This window comes from Pelodiscus sinensis, chromosome 30 (genome assembly GCF_052426305.1).
Source record: "Pelodiscus sinensis isolate ZL-2025 chromosome 30, ASM5242630v1, whole genome shotgun sequence".
Classification (NCBI taxonomy): Eukaryota; Metazoa; Chordata; order Testudines; family Trionychidae; genus Pelodiscus; species Pelodiscus sinensis.
Genome location: NC_143081.1, coordinates 2,485,654 through 2,505,066, shown reverse-complemented (window position 1 = coordinate 2,505,066; position 19,413 = coordinate 2,485,654). Strand labels below are relative to the sequence as shown.

Sequence of the window (19,413 nt, the reverse complement as noted above, 5' to 3'; positions counted from 1 at the left end):
TCCCCGCCCCACGGGCCCCCTGGTGGCCACAGTCGCTCACTGCAGCTCTTGCTGTCTCCTGAAGGGCCCCCTCCCCCACTTCATGGGCCCCCTGGTGGCCACAGTCGCTCACTGCAGCTCTTGCTGTCTCCTGCAGGGGGCCCCTGCTCCCCACCCCATGGGCCCCCTGGTGGCCACAGTCGCTCACTGCAGCTCTGTGTCTCGCCCTGCAGTACCGGCTCTCTGCGCTGCCGGCCTTCAAGTACTACACGGCCTGCACCGGCCTCGTCTTCCTCGCCAACTTCCTCATCCAGATGCTGGTGGCCCACAAGTGAGAAGACACCCCCTTCCCGCCAGCGCCACCAGTGCCCCTCCAACTTGACCCACAGCCCTGCTCCCCCAGCCCCACCGGTGCCTTTTCCTCTCAACCCACAGCCCCTGCCCCTCAGGCCCTGCCGGTGCACCTCCCTACCAACCTGCAGCTACTTTCCCCCCCCCCAGCCCTGCCTCCCAGCCCCACTGGTGCCCCTCACTCCCCACCTGCAGCCCCTGCCCCCCCAACCCCACCGGTGCCTTTTCCTCCCAACCTATAGCCCCTGACCCCCAGCCCTGCCAGTACCCCTTCCTCCCAACCCACAGCACCTCCCAGCCCAGCCCTACCCCCAGCCCTGCTGTTGCCCCTCACTCTGACCCACAGCCCCATCCCTGCCGGTGCCCCTCCCTCCCGCCCGCCAGCCCCAGCCCCCAAGTGCTTGGGTCATTTCTGGTTTTCGGCTGTTCTCTTGCAGGACGGTGGCTCTAGGGATCTCCTACGGCATTGCCTTCTTCCTCTTCCTCCTCCTCCTCCTCACCTGCTTCGCTGGGAACCTGGCGGTGAGTGGGCAGGGCAGGGCACCACTGCGGGGGAAGCTCGCAGCTCCAGAGGTGCCCCGTCACCTCCCTCCCCTCCCCTCCCCCATGCCCTCGTTGAGTGGCGCTTATGGTCCGGCAGCCCCTGGCTGGGGGGGGCATCTAACCTTGTCTCCCCTCCCCCATGCTCCCCCCACCCCTGCTCCCCCAGAAGGGTTTCCAGAAGGGCCCCAAGATGCTCGCTTGGGGGCCCCGCCTCTCGGCCGCCGTCTGCACCCAGCCCTGGCTCCGCGTCAGCCTGGGTATCGCCACCATCCTACTGGTCCTCACCATGGCCGTGCTCAACCTCGTGAGTTGCCCCCGCGGGGTAGTGGGGGCTAGAGGTTAGAGCAGGGGGCTGGGAGCCAGAACACCTGGGTTCACACCCTGGCTCTGGAAGGGTAGTGGGGGTGAGTGGTTAGACCAGAGGGTGGAGAGCCAAGACTCCTGGGTTCGCACCCTGGCTCTGGGAGGGTGGTGGGGCTGAGTGGTTAGAGCAGAGGGTGGAGAGCCAAGACTCCTGGGTTCGCACCCTGGCTCTGGGAGGGTGGTGGGGCTGAGTGGTTAGAGCAGAGGGTGGAGAGCCAAGACTCCTGGGTTCGCACCCTGGCTCTGGGAGGGCAGTGGAGGCTGGTAGTTAGAGCAGGCCAGGCTGAGAGCCGGGACTCCTGGGTTCTCTCCCTGGCTCTGGGAAGGGAGTAGGGTCTAGTGGTTAGAGCGGGCTTGGCTGGGAGCCAGGCCACCTGGGTTTTGTGCCCCCCCCCCCCCCCGCTGTATCCCTCTCGCTGTCTATGTGTCTCATCTTCCTCTTTGGACAGTTCTTCATTCCCCTGCCCCGGTGTCCTCCACCTTCCCACAATGCCGCGGTGCTGCTGAACGCCAGCCAGGAATCGCTCTCTACTGATGCCTTGTTCAGCCTCCCGGTAAGCTGGGGGGGGGGGGGTCTTTTCACTCTCCCTTGCCCCGCCCCCTTCCCCTGCCAGCCCCGCCCCCTTTCCTCACAGGCCCCACCCCCTTCTCTCCCCCCAGTACTACATTTACTGCAGCATCCTGGGGCTGGTCTCCTGCTCCCTGTTCCTGCACATGAACTTTGAGCTCAAGCTGCTGCTGCTGACGCTGTGCCTGGTGGTCTACAACGTCCTCTTCCTGCACAGCCGCGCCTGGCTCTCCGACTGCTACGTGGGGCGCCTCTACCCCAACCAGACCCTGCTCAGGTAGCGCCCTGGGGGGCCGGCTGGGGGAGGGCACCCCCTGGGGGCTGGCTGGGGGAGAGCACTTGGGGGAGAGCGCCCCCTGGGGGCTGGCTGTAGGACATCGCTCAGGGGAGAGCACCCCCTGGGGGCTGACTGGGGGAAAGCACTCGGGGGAGAGCGCCCCCTGGGGGCACCCCCTGGGGGCCGGCTGGGGGAAAGCAGTTGGGGGAGAGCGCCCCCTGGGGGCTAGCTGGGAGAAAGCATTTGGTGGAAAGCACCCCCTGGGGGCTGGCTGGGGGAGAGCACTTCTGGGAGAGCGCCCCCTGGGGGCTGGCTGGGGGACATTGCTTAGGGGAGGGCACCCCCAGGGGGTGGGCTGGGGGAGAATACTTGGGGGAGAGCGCCCCCTGAGGTCTGGCTGTAGGACATTGGTCAGGGGAGAGCGCCCCCTGGGGGCTGGCTGGGGGAGAGCACTTGGGGGAGAGCACCCCCTGGGGGCTGGCTGGGGGAGAGCACTTGGGGGAGAGCACCCCATGGGGGCTGGCTGGGGGAGAGCACTTGGGGGAGAGCGCCCCATGGGGGCTGGCTGGGGGAGAGCACTTGGGGGAGAGCGCCCCCTGGGGGCTGGCTGGGGGAGAGCACTTGGGGGAGAGCGCCCCATGGGGGCTGGCTGGGGGAGAGCACTTGGGGGAGAGCGCCCCATGGAGGCTGGCTGGGGGACAGCACTCGGGGAGAGCACCCCTGGAGGCTGGCTGGGGAGGGTGCCCGCGGTGGGCCCCGATGTGCTCAGCAAGGCTGGGCTGGGCACATGGGTTGCAATGGGGGAGCTGTTCTGGCTGGACACTCAGTTGCCCCCCATGGGCAGGGAGGGGAGGGGCTGGGTTATCAATTGGTACCAGGTCCTGGCCGGCCGGGCCCCCTTCCGCCCCATCCCAGTCAGGAGCAGGCGCCGGGCCCCACGTCTGACGGCAGCTCTGGAGCGGCAGGAGCCCAGGGAGGGGAGGTGCTGGAGGAGACCCGGCCAAGAGGAAGTGGGAGGGGAGCGAGTGTGGCCATGAGGAATGAGGCAGGATAGGGGCGGGGCTTGTGGGAAGGGGTGGGGCAGGGGCGGGGCCTTGGGGGAAGAAGCGGTATAGGGGGCAGGGCTTGAGAGAAGCAATGGGGTGGGTCTTGAGGAAGTGAGGGGGCGGAGCTTGAGGAAGAGATGGGGTGGGGCTTGAGGAAGAGATGGGGTGGGGCTTGAGGAAGAGAAGGGGCGGGGCTTGAGGAAGAGATGGGTGGGGCTTGAGGCAGGGGCGGGGCAGAACGGGGCTGGCTGCCAGCAGCGAGACAGAAGCTCTCTCTGCTACCCGGGTTTCTCTCCTCTCCTCAGACCAGGGGTCCTGAAGGAGCCCAAGCTGATGGGAGCCGTTTCTCTCTTCGTCTTCTTCTTCACCCTGCTGGCCTTGGCTAGACAAGTGAGACCGGGGCCCCGTGGGGGGAGGTGCTGCTAGGCCAGACCCTTTGGGTCCTGTCCCCCTCTCCCTTTCCCTCCCCCTTCCGGGCTGGGAGCTGCTGGGTTCCCGTCTCCATCCTAGTCCGTCCTGGTGCTGGGCCCCCTCTCCCGGATGCCTGGGTCCAACGGCCCATCCCTGGGTCCCAGTCTCCTCCCTTGGGCGGTGGGGAGTTCCGGGCCCTCGGCGGGGAGCCCTGACCCACGGGCTGGGCCCCTCCGTGTCTCCCTCCAAGAACGAGTACTATTGCCGCCTGGACTTCCTGTGGAAGAAGAAGTTCAAGAAGGAGCGGGAGGAGATCGAGACCATGGAGAACCTCAACCGGGTCCTGCTGGAGAACGTGCTCCCGGCCGACGTGGCGCAGCAGTTCATCGGCCAGAACCGGCGGAACGAGGTCAGGCTGGTCGCTCCCCTCCCCTTTAAGCCGGCAGTTTCTGGCTGCCGCCCTTCGATGTGCCAGAGCTGCCACCCTGTGGCCACGTCGGGGAATGCCACCGGAAGGAAATGAGCTCGGGACTGGGAGAACTTCGTGGACTCGTAGAACAGGAAGGGACCTCGAGGGCAGCAAGTCCACAGCAGGGCCAAGCACCGTCTAGACCAGGGGTGGGCAATGAACGGGGGTGGTTCACCAGGGTTAGCGCCTGGTGGTCTGCCGCAGGTACAGGCCACCACAGCTCCCATTGGCCGGGAATGGTGACCCACAGCCAATGGGAGCTGCCGCCCCCCTGGGTTTGTGGCAGGTCAGTACAGGGGGGAGGTTGCTTTCCCAACACAAATGTGGTGGCCCGGGGCAGCGGAGATATCCAGAGGGAGGCTTCCTTGAACCACCTCACAGCCCTGCTCCACCCCATCCAACGTCCCATCTCCAGCTGTGGCCGCTCTGCCGACCCTTCAGAGGACGGTGGGAAAAAAATTCCTCAGGAGGCATCTGGCCAATTATGAATCGAGAGGCAAAAGACATGTTTGACTTGCCCCATCCTGGTTCCTTCACTCATAGGGAGATTGTCCTGGATGCTTGGGTCCCATTCCCCATCCCACTCCTCATGTGGGGCGGAGGCCAGTAGGGCGTGTGGAGCTCTGCTTTCACACTAGGGTGTTTTTACACTCCCCAATAGACCCTCCTTTTGCTGGTGGTCAGCAACCTTCTTCTCTTCTCTAGCCTCAGTTTCCCCCAAGTGAGTTTATCCCATTTGTTCTTGGGCCGGCATTGTCCTTCAGCTCCGTTAGCTCTTCCCCTCCCTGGGGGGTCCTCCCGCCCAATGCGGTTATGCATTTTAGGATAAACTACCCCAGCTCGTTTGCCTCTTGTCAGACCGATTCTCCATCCCAGGATCCCTTCTCTGCACCTGCTGCCGTTTGGATGAGTGCGAATGAGCTAATCCCTTTGGTAGCTCTGAGTGGTTCCAACTCTGGTGTTGAATTGCTACTGTGGGATCTGTGTAGGATGTATTGGAGGCTTCTTGATGGGCTTGTCGGGTTGGGTGGTGGTTGGGTTTGGCGGGTCATAGCGTTGGTTGGGTTGGGTTTTCTTTTGTGTGAGAGGATGGATGGATTCAGGAAGTGGTGGTCAGATGTGCTAAGGAGGGTCTCAATTGCGATGGTCTGGCTGGGTTTTGCTTTGGGTTGTGCTGCAGCGGGGGTGGGTTTGGTGCTGGCTTTTATGGGTCCTCTTGGTTTTGGCCGGTTGGATTTGGTTGACTTTGGATTTGGTTTGTTGAGCAGAGCTGAGGTGGTTGGCCTTGGTGCTATGTTAGCTGGGGCTGGTGTGTAGCGTTGGTTAGGGGGTGATTGTATTTGGCTACTTTTTGTGATACCTTGCGTGGGTTTGGTGATGCCTTCATGAGTAGGGGGTGGTTGTCCTTGGTGCCCTGTGCTAGTTGGAGGTGCCTGTGTTTAGTTGGCCATGGTGAGGGGTGTGTGAGCTGCAGTTGGTGAACTGTGGTGGGTTGTGTTGACAGGATGGTTGGATGGGTATGGTGATGACTTAGGGTGCTCAGCCGTGGTGATCAGCCGACTAGTTGGGTTCAATGCCTTTATGGGTTGGAGATGTCTGGCTTTGGTTGGCCTCATGGGCTGGGCATGGATGGTACGGTGTGGTCTACTAGGCTGCATTGGTGGGGGGTGGTTGGTTTTGGTTGGCTGGTTGCAGTGGGTTCCGGTTGGCTGGGATGGGCTATGTTGAGTGCGGGGTTGCCTGGGTGTATTGGCTAAGGATGATGGTTGAGAGTAGTTGACTCTCTTGGCTGTACTGGTTGTGGAGACTGGACAGGGTTGGTGGGGTCCATGTGGTTGGGTTTGGTTGGCTGTAGAGTTGGCTGTGCTATGCTGGTTGGGGTGGGTTCCGCTTGGCCGGGGTCGGTTGTGTTGAGTGCGGGGTTGCCTGGGTGTATTGGCTAAGGATGACGGTTGAGATTAGTTGACTCTATTGGCTGTGCTGACTGTGGAGACTGGACAGGGTTGGTGGGGTCCATGTGGTTGGGTTTGGTTGGCTGTAGAGTTGGCTGTGGCTGCAGTTGTGGTTGCATCTCCCTGCCCACGCTCTGTGTAAATGACGTGCTGTCTCTCTCCCATCCAGGACCTTTACCACCAATCCTACGGCTGTGTCTGCGTTCTCTTCGCCTCCATCCCTGACTTCAAGGAGTTCTACTCCGAGTCCAACGTCAACCACGAAGGGCTGGAGTGTCTGCGGCTGCTCAACGAGATCATTGCGGATTTTGATGAGGTCCGAGGAGGGTTCAGATAGGATCCGGGCACTGGAAGGCGGGCCAGCGTCTCAGCATGTTGTAAATGACCCAGGGGTTGATCTGGGGCAAGTGGGCTGCTGAGTCGATAGAGCCGGTTGGGCTGAGGAGCCAACCCAGGGGCAATAAGGGGCATGAGATGGGGCTGAATTGGTTTATTTCCAATCCTACAGCTGCTCTCAAAGCCAAAATTCAGTGGTGTGGAGAAGATCAAGACCATTGGCAGCACCTACATGGCCGCTACGGGATTAAATGCCACCTCTGGCCAGGACAACGAGCAGGTACCTCCTTTCTGAAGCTCCAGCAAAAATTTCCCCCATTTTCCCAGAATCCCTTGGGGCTGAGTGTCTGCTGCTGTACTTTCCCTGTGTCCCATCTCTTCTAGACCTTTCCTTGTCTCCTGGGTGTATGCCCTCATGGATGGGTTGACTTCTTTTTCATTGGCAGTGGGTGGGGCTAGGCATCGGTTCCCTGCTTGTGATTGGTGGCTTTGCCTCCTCTCCCACTGTGGGGTTTACCTTTTCAGGATGGCGAGAGGAGCTACACCCATCTAGGCATCATGGTGGAGTTTGCTGTGGCCCTGATAGGCAAGCTGGACATTATCAACAAACACTCCTTCAACAGCTTCAAACTCCGTGTGGGTGAGTCCCCTCTGACCTATATTAAGGAACTATCAACCTAGGCTTTGCAACCTTAGCCATCCATTGGTGGCCAACATTAACATGGCCAGCATTGACCCTGTTGATTAGCCATGGTTAATAGCCAACATTGAACCTGCTGGTTGGCCATGGCCAACAGCCAACGTTGAACCTGCTGGTTGGTCAGGGCCGACAGCCAACATTGAAACTGCCAGTTGGCCAGGGCCAATAGCCAACATTGAACCTACCAGTTGGCCATGGCCAATGGCCAACATTGGCTTTACACGTTGGATACACCAACATTGGCAAGTGTTGATGGCACTCAATTGGCCAGGCTTCCCCAATCTCTAGCAATGACATCGCCCTTCACTGACACAACAATCAAACCCATCCAGTTACCCAAGACGGGGCCTACTCCTACCAGCCAACAGAGTCCACTCCACCAAAGCAACTCCAGGCAACATCACAACCTATCAAACCCGAACACCCCCAACTAACACCATGCAGCAAATCAAGCAAATCCACCCCCCGCCCACCTACACACACCTTGGCTCGCCAAACCCAACCAACACAACCATCCCCAAGGTCAACCAGATCCAACCGGTCAAAATCAATAGTACCCATCAAACCACATCTGTGGGGGGCAGTGTTGTCCTTACCCAGTCGACTCATCCGGGGGGAATATGCGTAGGAGTGGGGGGCTAGTTGATGGTTGGCCGGGATCTCAGTGTGCTGGAATTCTAGGGGTGCAGAGAGGGGATGTTGAGGTTCCGTGCTGGGATTTCCAGGGTGTTCCCACAGCCATGCCAGATAACTGTTGAGGTTCCCATAAAATGCTCATGTGGTCTCCCCCTGCACAAATCTGAATAGCTCCATCCCCCCAGCCTACTACACCTGTCTCTTTCCCTCCTTCCTAGGTATAAACCATGGCCCAGTGGTGGCGGGTGTGATCGGAGCCCAGAAACCCCAGTATGATATTTGGGGGAACACGGTCAACGTGGCCAGTCGCATGGAGAGCACCGGGGTGCTTGGGAAGATCCAGGTACGAGGCATGACTGTGAGGTGGGGAGAGCTGTTGAGGGGTGTCTCACCAGACTAAGGTTCCTAGAGAGGCATGCAGTGGGGAAACTCCCTAGAGGGGAGAAAAGGGGGGAAGCATGGTTCCCAACCTTGCCTAGGTCCCACCAGTCAGGACCTGCACAGTGACGGTGGCATAGAATCCTAGGGCTGGAGGAGACCTCAGGAGGCCATTGAGTCTCGCCGCCTGACCGAAACAGGACCACTATGGGGAGCCTTGCAGCACCAGAACCCCCCAGACAGGGATCAAGGAAGGGCAATTGTTCTCCCGTCCTTCTCAGGTCACAGAAGAGACGGCCAAAGCCCTGAAGACCCTGGGTTACACCTGCTACCTCCGTGGAGTCATCAAAGTCAAGGGAAAAGGCCAACTACGGACCTACTACGTCAGCACGGACTTATCCCGCTCCAGCTTACAGGCTTCCATGCTCAGCTGAGAGCTCGCCCCCTGGAGAAACGGACACGTCACAGCCGACCGAGGGCCCGTCTCCTTCCATCCCACCGCAGTACTTCCTCCCCACCACTGGGGGGAGCCGGCACAGGATAGACATGGCTTTGCATTCATCTCATTCATGTCATGAGCTGATGCCTGGACTCGGCCTTTCACTCGGGGACAAGTGAAGGGCTGGGAGAGATTTTGGGGGGGGGGGGGCTCAGAGGGAGTAGAATCTACCTGAAGGAGGCAGACGCATGGGAGAAATGACCCCCCTCCCCAAGATCTGAGTGAGCCAGGATGGGGGGGAATATGGGGGAGTGTGGATAAACAGGAGCCCCCTCAGTGAGGGGCCAGGGCAGCAAGATAAAAGGAATTTCCCCTTCTCTCCGTTCTTCCCTGAAGGCCACCACCCCTTCTCCAGCCTGCGGATGTGCTGTGGTCTCAGCCTTGTATGCGTAGGCACTTCCTGTTACCCCAGATCAGTCTCAGGAAACCGCAACTTCCGGAGAGACCAGAACTGGCTTCCCCAGCGAGATCCGCTTTCCCCCAGAGCCCCGGCGGGCTGGAGGGGGCTGAAGCCAGCGGATGGGGGGGGCGGGTGAAAAGGCCCTGAATGGTGTCGGGAGGGAGGGAGGCGTGTGGGGGTTGAAGCACCAGTAGCCGGTCACCCATGCCTGGTGCAAGACCCACGTTCTGTATGCCCTGGCTGAAACGTTCAAGGAGGCTGGAATTTGCGGGCTGGGAGGCGGCCGCAGCCTGGTTGCTTTTCTCCCCCGGCAAAGTTTGGCCACTTCCGTTCCACCGTTGGGGCGGCTTGGCCCATGGGCCGATCTGGCGAGCTCTGGGCAGCTATTGCGCCCCCTGGCTTCGGAGAGGGGGCATGGAACTGGGCAGGGAGCTGGTGTGGCGGGGGGAGACGCCTTTCACCAGGGCTGTGAACTTCTGGCTGGGTTTGGCCCGGCTCTCTCTCTTGGGGAGAGACTTCACAGCTAGGACCCTCTCTGGACTGGAGGTCTCACAGGCTCTGGGCCAAGAAGATGCTGAGGACCAGACCTGGGAGCAAGGCGCCCTCCAATCTTCTCCATCCCGGGGCTAATCAGCGGGGAGGCATTTGAACCTCTCCCAAGTGCCAGCCTCTCTCCCTCCTGCTGTCGGGGTCTCCTGGCCAGGCCCAGGAATGTGGGGAATGGGGTGAGGAATCTGGGAGGGGCTGGAGGCAGGCAGAGGGTGGGACAAGGCACCGAGAAAGGGGCCTTGGCTGGTTGGGCAGGGAGACAGGGACCGAGAGGGGAGACGGGCTGGCTGGGAAGGGAGACAGGGACCGAGAGGGGAGACGGGCTGGCTGGGAAGGGAGACAGGGACCGAGAGGGGAGACAGGGCCTGTCTGGGAAGGGAGACAGGGACCGAGAGGGGAGACGGGCTGGCTGGGAAGGGAGACAGACCGAGAGGGGAGACAGGGCTTGTCTGGGCAGGGAGACAGACGGAGAGGAGAGACAAGCATCTGACAAGGGAGACAGGAACTGAGGTGGCAGACGGGCTGGCGGGGCAGCGAGACAAGAACTGAAAGGAGAGACAGGCTGTCTGAGCAGGGAGACAGGGGTTGGCCGGGCAGGGACACAGGCTCCAAGAGCTGAGGGCTGGTGGGGTGGGGGGCTTTTGGGGCAGAAGTGGGCAATGGGTCATTTAGTCTGAGCTCAGGGAACATTGGGCAAGGAGAGCAGGAGTGGAAGCCAGGGAGAGAAAGGGGGAATTGGGTGGGCTGGTGTCTAGTTGGGGCTGATGGGGAAGCCGGGCACACAGAAGGGAGTCTGGTGGGTGCGGTGGGATACTTGGGGCTCCTATCCCATGTGGCCCCACGTCGAGTGCAGGGTGTGAGTGGATGAGGATGGGATTGTCAGCCTTGTGCCCCATGGCCTAGGGCTAGTCCAGCGCTGTTGCCCTCTGAGTCCCCATCCCTGCAAGCGTGGGCCCACCGAGTGGATGACAACTTTCTACTGCCGCGCTCCACCCTGCCGAGGAGCCGCAGGAGGGAAGGCTGGCACCGTCACGTCACTTTTCTGAGGTGGTTTTTATGAAAGCACGGGAAATCACCCTCCCTCCCCACAAAGCGGCCATAAAAGGAGATGCTGAGCCTGCCCGAGGGAGGACACACCTGAAAATCGGGGCCAGTGCAAAATCGGCAGCGGTGGCACTCTGTCCGTGCAGCGTTGGGTGTGCGTGATTATTCTGTGTACGGTCGCGTAGGAATAGACAGCGCTGCTGGTTTGTAATGGATGTCTCTGGGGCCGTTCCTCCGTCTTGCCTGGCAAGAAAACACGCATGCACACGCAAACACACGCACGCACACGCATGCACACGCACACACACTCTCTCTCTCTCTCATTCCTACAGGCTACACAGAAACATTCCTTTAATGAAGCAAAGGTACAGAAGGTGATTTCATGACACACTGGGAGGGGTCATGATTTCACGCCAACCATTCCTCCCCCCTTCCCCCGGGGCAACTCTGAGCTGGTGCCCCCTGCTGGCAATGAGTTGAATCCTGGCTTTAATCCTGCCTTCGCCCATTTGGACTTCAAGTTCCTAGAAGCAGGGTCCATTCTCCCGCGTCCTCCTGTCCCTACAACGCTGGGGCAAGTCCCTTTTCCGTATTCACACCAGGTCTGTTCTCCTTGTGCGGATGGACTGGTCCCTGCTTGTATCAAGGCCGAGATGGCGCTAGGTCCTGGGAACCCGGGTTGGTTCTCATTTCGTCCCAGCCGGCAAGGAAGGAAAAAAACGGGTGGTGGTGTAAGTCTGTTCAGATCAATTCACACCCCCCCTCCCCAAAGAAGAAGCAAACAAGCACTCTCCCAGGAAATTCCTGATTGCTTCATCATCGGTCCATGAAGGAGCCGGTTGGGGTCTTTTCACCCTCACCTTCTAAGCTACCCACGAAGATATGCCCCCTTCTTGTTCCACATAGACACAGGGCTAGCTCAAAGTCTTGGTGGATGCGGTGGGATTGTTGGCGTTTCCACCTCACATGACCCCAGGGCTAGTCCAGAGTGATGGTCTGGGGTGAGTAGAGCTCCTGTCCAGCACAGACACAGGGTTCACCCAAGACGTTGGTGGCTGCGGTGGGATTGTTGGCATTCCCATCCCACATGACCTCAGAACTAGTCCAGAGTGATGGTGGGTGTTCAGGGGGTGAGAGGAGTTCCTGGTCAACACGGACACAGGGTTCACCCAAGACGTTGGTGGCTGCGGTGGGATTGTTGGCATTCCCATCCCACATGACCTCAGAGCTAGTCCAGAGTGATGGTGGGTGTTCAGGGGGTGAGAGGAGCTCCTGTCCAACGTGGACACAGGGTTCACCTAAGACGTTGGTGGCTGCGGTGGGATTGTTGGCGTTCCCATCCCACATGACCTCAGAGCTAGTCCAGAGTGATGGTGGGTGTTCAGGGGGTGAGAGGAGCTCCTGTCCAACACGGACACAGGATTCACCCAAGGCGTTGGTGGCTGCAGTGGGATAGCTGGAGCTCCTGTCCCGGATGGCCCCATGTCGAGTCCAGGGTGTTGGTGGATGTGGTGGGATTGTTGGAGAGCCTGTCCCCATGGCTTAGGGCTACTCCAGCGGGTTGGTGGAGAGGGTCATGCTGTCTGGATTCCCATCCTGCATCGCCTCCAACTTGGCCTCCTCGCGCAACTGGATGGTCCGCCCTGTCCCCACCCGTGTGCTGGACATCTCCGATGCCGTCCCCTCAAACAGCTTGGCCATGAAGCCTATGCCGGCTGTCTTGATCAGGGCGCCGCCCGTGAAGGCATAGAGGATGGGGTTGACGCTGCTGCTGAAGAAGGCCAAGGCCGTGAGGGTGGGCCGGGCCATCTTCCCCGCCTTGGTGAGTCCCTGGGAGTGGCTCACAGCCCCAGTCACATCCAGGAGGTTCACCACATGGAAGGGCAGCCAGAAGACGGCAAAGGCCACCACGATGAGCACGATGAGCCGGTTGGTGCGGCGCTTCCGCCGGAAGCGGGTCTCCCGCAGGCGGCGCCCGATGACGCAGTAGCTGCCGATGATGGCGGCGAAGGGGATGGCGAAGCCGGTCAGTGTCTCGAAGAGGTTGTGGAAGATAAGGTGGCCCATGGTGGGGTGGGACAGGTCGCAGAGGAGGTGCCGGCCTCTGAGCACCAGCTTGCGGTAGAAAATGACCGGCAAGGCGAGGAAGAAGGAGCCCACCCAGATGGCCAAGACCAATGACCTGACCACCATGGCGGTGCGGATCTTCTGGGAGATGAAGGGCTTGGTCACGGCCAGGCAGCGGTCCAGGCTCATGAGGGTGATGAGGAAGATGCTGGCGTACATGCTGACGCCGCAGACGTAGTGGCAGATCTGGCAGACCACGGGGCCAAACTCCCACCGCCCGGCGCTCAGGAGCCGGAGGAAGAAGGGGGCGGTGAGCAGCACGGCACAGTCGGCCACGGCCAGGTGGAGGATGAGGAGGCAGGTGACCGTGCGCTTCTGGACGCGCCAGAGGGCGCTCCAGACCACGAAGACGTTGCCGGGGAAGCCCAGGATGAAGGCCAAGGAGAGCACGGCCAGGCCCAGCTTGGCACCGGGCAAGGGTCCCAGCGCGCCCGGCAGGGCGGTGGCGTTGGAGGTGGCGTTGCTCATCGGGGCGAGGGGTTGCTCTGGGGGACGGGAGAGTGGGTGAGTCAAGGCACCGGATGGGTGCTGCTCTGCTGCGATATCCCCCTACCGCTCCACCCAGCCCTACGCGGCCCTCCGACCCCCATGGTCCCTCGGTGCGCCTCCATCCCCCGTCCCATGTCCATTCCAGTGCCCCACGTCCCCCTGTAGACAGCCCCACAGACTCCTCTCTGTCCCCATCCCCACCTACGGCCCCTTCTACCCCACAGTCTCCCCTCCGGCTACATCCAGCCACCCCCCATCCCCACCTACGGCCCCTTCTACCCCACAGTCTGCCCTCCGGCTACATCCAGCCACCCCCCATCCCCACCTACGGCCCCTTCTACCCCACAGTCTCCCCTCCGGCTACATCCACCACCCCCCATCCCCACCTACGGCCCCTTCTACCCCACAGTCTCCCCTCCGGCTACATCCAGCCACCCTCCATCCCCACCTACGGCCCCTTCTACCCCACAGTCTCTCCTCCGGCTACATCCAACCACCCCCCATCCCCACCTACGGCCCCTTCTACCCCACAGCCTCCCCTCCAGCTACATCCAGCCACCCCCCATCCCCACCTACGGCCCCTTCTACCCCACAGCCTCCCCTCCGGCTACATCCAGCCACCCCCCATCCCCACCTACGGCCCCTTCTACCCTACAGTCTCCCCTCCGGCTACATCCAGCCACCCCCCATCCCCACCTACGGCCCCTTCTACCCCACAGTCTCCCCTCCGGCTACATCAATCACCCCCCATCCCCACCTACGGCCCCTTCTACCCCACAGTCTCCCCTCCGGCTACATCCAACCACCCCCCATCCCCACCTACGGTCCCTTCTACCCCACAGATGCCCCTCCGGCTACATCAATCACCCCCCATCCCTACCTACGGCCCCTTCTACCCCACAGTCTCCCCTCCGGCTACATCCAACCACCCCCCATCCCCACCTACGGCCCCTTCTACCCCACAGATGCCCCTCCGGCTACATCCAGCCACCCTCCATCCCCACCTACGGCCCCTTCTACCCCACAGATGCCCCTCCGGCTACATCCAGCCACCCTCCATCCCCACCTACGGCCCCTTCTACCCCACAGTCTCCCCTCCGGCTACATCCAGCCACCCTCCATCCCCACCTACGGCCCCTTCTACCCCACAGTCTCCCCTCCGGCTACATCCAGCCACCCCCCATCCCCACCTACGGTCCCTTCTACCCCACAGTCTCCCCTCCGGCTACATCAATCACCCCCCATCCCCACCTACGGCCCCTTCTACCCCACAGTCTCCCCTCCGGCTACATCCAGCCACCCCCCATCCCCACCTACGGTCCCTTCTACCCCACAGATGCCCCTCCGGCTACATCCAGCCACCCCCCATCCCCACCTACGGTCCCTTCTACCCCACAGATGCCCCTCCGGCTACATCCAACCACCCCCCATCCCCACCTACGGCCCCTTCTACCCCAGAGTCTCCCCTCCGGCTACATCCAGCCACCCTCCATCCCCACCTACGGCCCCTTCTACCCCACAGTCTCCCCTCCGGCTACATCCAGCCACCCTCCATCCCCACCTACGGCCCCTTCTACCCCACAGTCTCCCCTCCGGCTACATCCAGCCACCCCCCATCCCCAACTACGGTCCCTTCTACCCCACAGATGCCCCTCCGGCTACATCCAACCACCCCCCATCCCCACCTACGGCCCCTTCTACCCCAGAGTCTCCCCTCCGGCTACATCCAGCCACCCTCCATCCCCACCTACGGCCCCTTCTACCCCACAGTCTCCCCTCCGGCTACATCAATCACCCCCCATCCCTACCTACGGCCCCTTCTACCCCACAGTCTCCCCTCCGGCTACATCAATCACCCCCCATCCCTACCTACGGCCCCTTCTACCCCACAGTCTCCCCTCCGGCTACATCCAACCACCCCCCATCCCCACCTACGGCCCCTTCTACCCCACAGATGCCCCTCCGGCTACATCCAGCCACCCTCCATCCCCACCTACGGCCCCTTCTACCCCACAGATGCCCCTCCGGCTACATCCAGCCACCCTCCATCCCCACCTACGGCCCCTTCTACCCCACAGATGCCCCTCCGGCTACATCCAACCACCCCCCATCCCCACCTACGGCCCCTTCTACCCCACAGTCTCCCCTCCGGCTACATCCAGCCACCCCCCATCCCCACCTACGGCCCCTTCTACCCCACAGTCTCCCCTCCGGCTACATCCAACCACCCCCCATCCTCACCTACGGCCCCTTCTACCCCACAGATGCCCCTCTGGCTACATCCAGCCACCCCCCATCCCCACCTACGGCCCCTTCTACCCCACAGTCTCCCCTCCGGCTACATCCAGCCACCCCCCATCCCCACCTACGGCCCCTTCTACCCCACAGTCTCCCCTCCGGCTACATCAATCACCCCCCATCCCCACCTACGGCCCCTTCTACCCCACAGATGCCCCTCCGGCTACATCCAGCCACCCCCCATCCCCACCTACGGCCCCTTCTACCCCACAGTCTCCCCTCCGGCTACATCCAGCCACCCCCCATCCCCACCTACGGCCCCTTCTACCCCACAGATGCCCCTCCGGCTACATCAATCACCCCCCATCCCCACCTACGGCCCCTTCTACCCCACAGTCTCCCCTCTGGCTACATCAATCACCCCCCATCCCCACCTACGGCCCCTTCTACCCCACAGTCTCCCCTCCGGCTACATCCAACTACCCCCCATCCCCACCTACAGCCCCTTCTACCCCACAGTCTCCCCTCCGGCTACATCCAGCCACCCCCCATCCCCACCTACGGCCCCTTCTACCCCACAGTCTCCCCTCCGGCTACATCCAGCCACCCCCCATCCCCACCTACGGCCCCTTCTACCCCACAGTCTCCCCTCCGGCTACATCCAACCACCCCCCATCCCCACCTACGGCCCCTTCTACCCCACAGTCTCCCCTCCGGCTACATCCAACCACCCCCCATCCCCACCTACGGCCCCTTCTACCCCACAGATGCCCCTCCGGCTACATCCAACCACCCCCCATCCCCACCTACGGCCCCTTCTACCCCACAGTCTCCCCTCCGGCTACATCCAACCACCCCCCATCCCCACCTACGGCCCCTTCTCCCCCACAGTCTCCCCTCCGGCTACATCCAGCCACCCCCCATCCCCACCTACGGCCCCTTCTACCCCACAGATGCCCCTCCGGCTACATCCAATCACCCCCCATCCCCACCTACGGCCCCTTCTACCCCACAGATGTCCCTCTGGCTACATCAATCACCCCCCATCCCCACCTACGGCCCCTTCTACCCCACAGATGCCCCTCCGGCTACATCAATCACCCCCCATCCCCACCTACGGCCCCTTCTACCACACAGATGCCCCTCCGGTTGCAGCCAACCACCCCCCATCCCCACCTACGGCCCCTTCTACCCGACAGTCTCCCCTCCATCCGCATCCATGGCCCCCCGTCCCCACCTACGGCCCTGTCTGCCCCACAGACACCCCTCCATCCGCATCCACCCCCCCATCCCTGTCTGCCCCACAGACGCCCCTCCATCCGCATCCACTCACCCCCCATCCCTGTCTGCTCCACAGATGCCCCTCCATCCACATCCACCCACCCCTAATCCCTGCCTAAACCCCCATCTACCCCACAGACATCCCACCCATCCTCCCTGTCTGTCCACTCCCACACCCCTCCATCCACCCCATGGGTGTCTGTCTAGTTATCCCCCTACATCCGTCCAGCTCCATACACACCTTGCTAGGCAGCCCCCTCCACACGCGCGGTGTCCACCTCAGCCCCATGCATCACCCCCTGGCTACAGACCCTTCCCTAAAAATAACCCTCCATCGCCTCTAGCTCTCCAGTCACCCGCCTACACACCCATCCATACGAACATCAGAACGGCCAGGCTGGGTCAGACCCAAGGTCCATCCAGTCCAGTGTCCTGGCTGCCGACCGTGGCCAATGCCAGGTGCCCCAGAGGGAGGGAACAGAAGGGGGACTCCTCACACGATCCCGCCTGTCGCCCATTCTCAGCCCCGGACAAACCGAGGCTACAGACACCAGCCCTGCCCGTCCTGGCTAGCAGCCATTGATGGCGCGAACCTCCATGAATGTATCTAGTGCTTTCTTGAACCCAGTTCAAGTCCTGGCCTTCAGCACCTCCCCTGGCAAGGAGTTCCACAAGTTAACGGTGCTCCGCGTGAACAAAACCTCCTTTGGTTTGTTTTAAACCTGCTGCCTTTTCATTTCATGGGGTGACCCCTCGTTCTTATGCGATGGGAACACAGCAATAACGTTTCCTTATTCTCTTTCTCCACACCGATCACGATTTGGTAGACCTCTATCGTATCCCCCCGTCACCTTAGTCTCTCCCATTCACCCCCCGTCCGTCCATCCATCCGTCCATCCATCCATCCATCCGCCTCTCTCCCTCCCCAGACACACCCACCCATCCATCAGCCATCCCTCCCTCTCCTCTCTCTCGCTGGTTGCCCCATGCCATGGGGCGGAGGAGGCAGGGGGTTGGGGGGTTCCCAAGGCGGGAAGAGGTGAACAGTTTCCTAAGGACAGTGCGGGCAGCTGATGGGGCAACTTCCTCCCAGCTCTTGCTCCGTGTGGTGCTAATTCTCAGCCGTCCCCTGCGAGCAGGGGGGCAGCGGGGAGGAGGACGTGGCAGCGACATGGAAGAGGGGACGCTCCCCGCCGAGAGGGGTGAAAGTGCCAGGAGGGGGACGGGCGGCCGGGGGCATGGAAGATCGGCCGTCATCGACCGGGCTGCTCTCCATCCCCGCGCAGGGGGCAGGGGAGATGGGAAGTTGATAAGTAACTTAGACCATGTGGTTTCCTCTCCTCCTCCACATATACAGCCCCCCGGCCCTGCCGGTGCCCCTCATTCTGACCCACAGCCCCTGCCCCCCAGCCCTGCCAGTGCCCCTCACTCCTGCCCTGCAGCCCCTGCCCCCCAGCCCTGCCAGTGCCCCTCACTCCTGCCCCGCAGCCTCTGCCCCCCAGCCCTGCCAGTGCCCCTCACTCCTGCCCCGCAGCCCCTGCCCCCCAGCCCTGCCGGTCCCCTCATTCCCCACCCACAGCCTCTGCCCCCCGAACTCTGCCGGTGTCTCTCACTCCTGCCCCACAGCCCCTGCCCCCCAACCCTGCTGGTGCCCCTCACTCCCCACCCACATCCCCTGCCCCCCGAACTCTGCCGGTGTCCCTCACTCCTGCCCCACAGCCCCTGCCCCCCAACCCTGCTGGTGCCCCTCACTCCCCACCCACAGCCTCTGCCCCCCGAACTCTGCCGGTGTCACTCACTCCTGCCCCACAGCCCCTGCCCCCCAACCCTGCTGGTGCCCCTCACTCCCCACCCACAGCCCCTGCCCCCAAACTCTGCCGGTGTCCCTCACTCCTGCCCCACAGCCTCTGCCCCCCAACCCTGCTGGTGCCCCTCACTCCTGCCCTGCAGCCCCTTCCCCGCCAGCCCTGCCGGTCCCCTCATTTCCCACCCACAGCCTCTGCCCCCCGAACTCTGCCGGTCCCCTCATTTCCCACCCACAGCCTCTGCCCCCCGAACTCTGCCGGTGTCCCTCACTTCTGCCCCACAGCCTCTCTCAGTCCAGCCCTGCCCTCCCCCCAGCTCTGGGCTCCTCCCCCCTTGGCAAGAACTGGACACTCACGGTTCATTCTAGGGCTCAGAGCCTCCTGCAGGCCGGTCAGTCGTGGGGCGTCTGTCGGGGCCCCCCAGCCGCTCTGGCTCTGCCGAGGTGGCTGACTCAGCGGGGAGGCGGATGGAGCGGAAGCCGGGGCAGGGTTGAGTAACCCACAGGCAGATCCACCCCCCGGAGACCTGGCTGCTTGGCGGGGTGACCTGAAAACCAGTGGGGAAATACTGGAACTTTTTCCAGGGTGGGGGAGGGGACCGTGCCGTGGGGCAGACCCAGAGCCCGAAGCGCAGCCTGGCCCCGAAGGGATCAGCCAAGGCCCGGGAGCCGGGAGCCGGTGGGGGGGACCCAGGCATCCGGCGCGGCTCGCCCTTCCCCGGCTCCCGGGATACCGGCCCGCAGCCCTGGGGCGGGGACAGGTTCCTACACGCGGAGCCAGGCGCGGCTCTTAGTCACCCGCCCAGCCGGGCGAGTGTGGGGGAGACGGCTCCGGCCTGGGCCCATAGCTCAGCGCCCCCTGCCGGGCCCCTGGAGCCTCCCTGCGGCGCAGCGCCCCCTGCTGGGGCCCCGCCGTCTCCTCCCCGCAGCGCCACCTGCTGGGTCCCCGTCCCCTCCCGGCAGCGCCCCCTGC

The 19,413-nt window shown here is 62.6% G+C and overlaps 2 protein-coding genes across 5 annotated transcripts in view; one reads left to right on the top strand and one right to left on the bottom strand.

Moving 5' to 3' along the window:
• The window catches only part of ADCY4 (adenylate cyclase 4), a 25,190-nt gene extending 16,365 nt beyond the window's left edge, over positions 1-8,825 (top strand). For 3 of the 4 annotated variants that reach the window (XM_089774154.1, XM_089774155.1, XM_075911806.2), the window contains 12 exons: positions 213-310; positions 768-852; positions 1,040-1,177; positions 1,686-1,790; positions 1,897-2,081; positions 3,433-3,517; positions 3,789-3,947; positions 6,129-6,275; positions 6,468-6,575; positions 6,821-6,935; positions 7,850-7,974; positions 8,291-8,825. In XM_089774154.1, the coding sequence (XP_089630280.1) occupies positions 213-310; positions 768-852; positions 1,040-1,177; positions 1,686-1,790; positions 1,897-2,081; positions 3,433-3,517; positions 3,789-3,947; positions 6,129-6,275; positions 6,468-6,575; positions 6,821-6,935; positions 7,850-7,974; positions 8,291-8,443 (1,503 nt within the window). In that variant the 3' untranslated portion in view covers positions 8,444-8,825. The remainder of the gene's footprint in view (positions 1-212; positions 311-767; positions 853-1,039; positions 1,178-1,685; positions 1,791-1,896; positions 2,082-3,432; positions 3,518-3,788; positions 3,948-6,128; positions 6,276-6,467; positions 6,576-6,820; positions 6,936-7,849; positions 7,975-8,290) is intronic. The other variant, XM_089774156.1, reaches the window with a different exon arrangement.
• Positions 8,649-19,413, bottom strand: LTB4R (leukotriene B4 receptor). The gene is made up of 2 exons (XM_075911807.2): positions 18,798-19,413; positions 8,649-13,113 (listed from the first exon to the last, which is right to left on the bottom strand). The coding sequence occupies exons 1-2, from the start codon at positions 18,802-18,804 to the stop codon at positions 12,050-12,052; spliced, it is 1,071 nt and encodes a 356-aa protein (XP_075767922.1). The 5' UTR covers positions 18,805-19,413; the 3' UTR covers positions 8,649-12,049.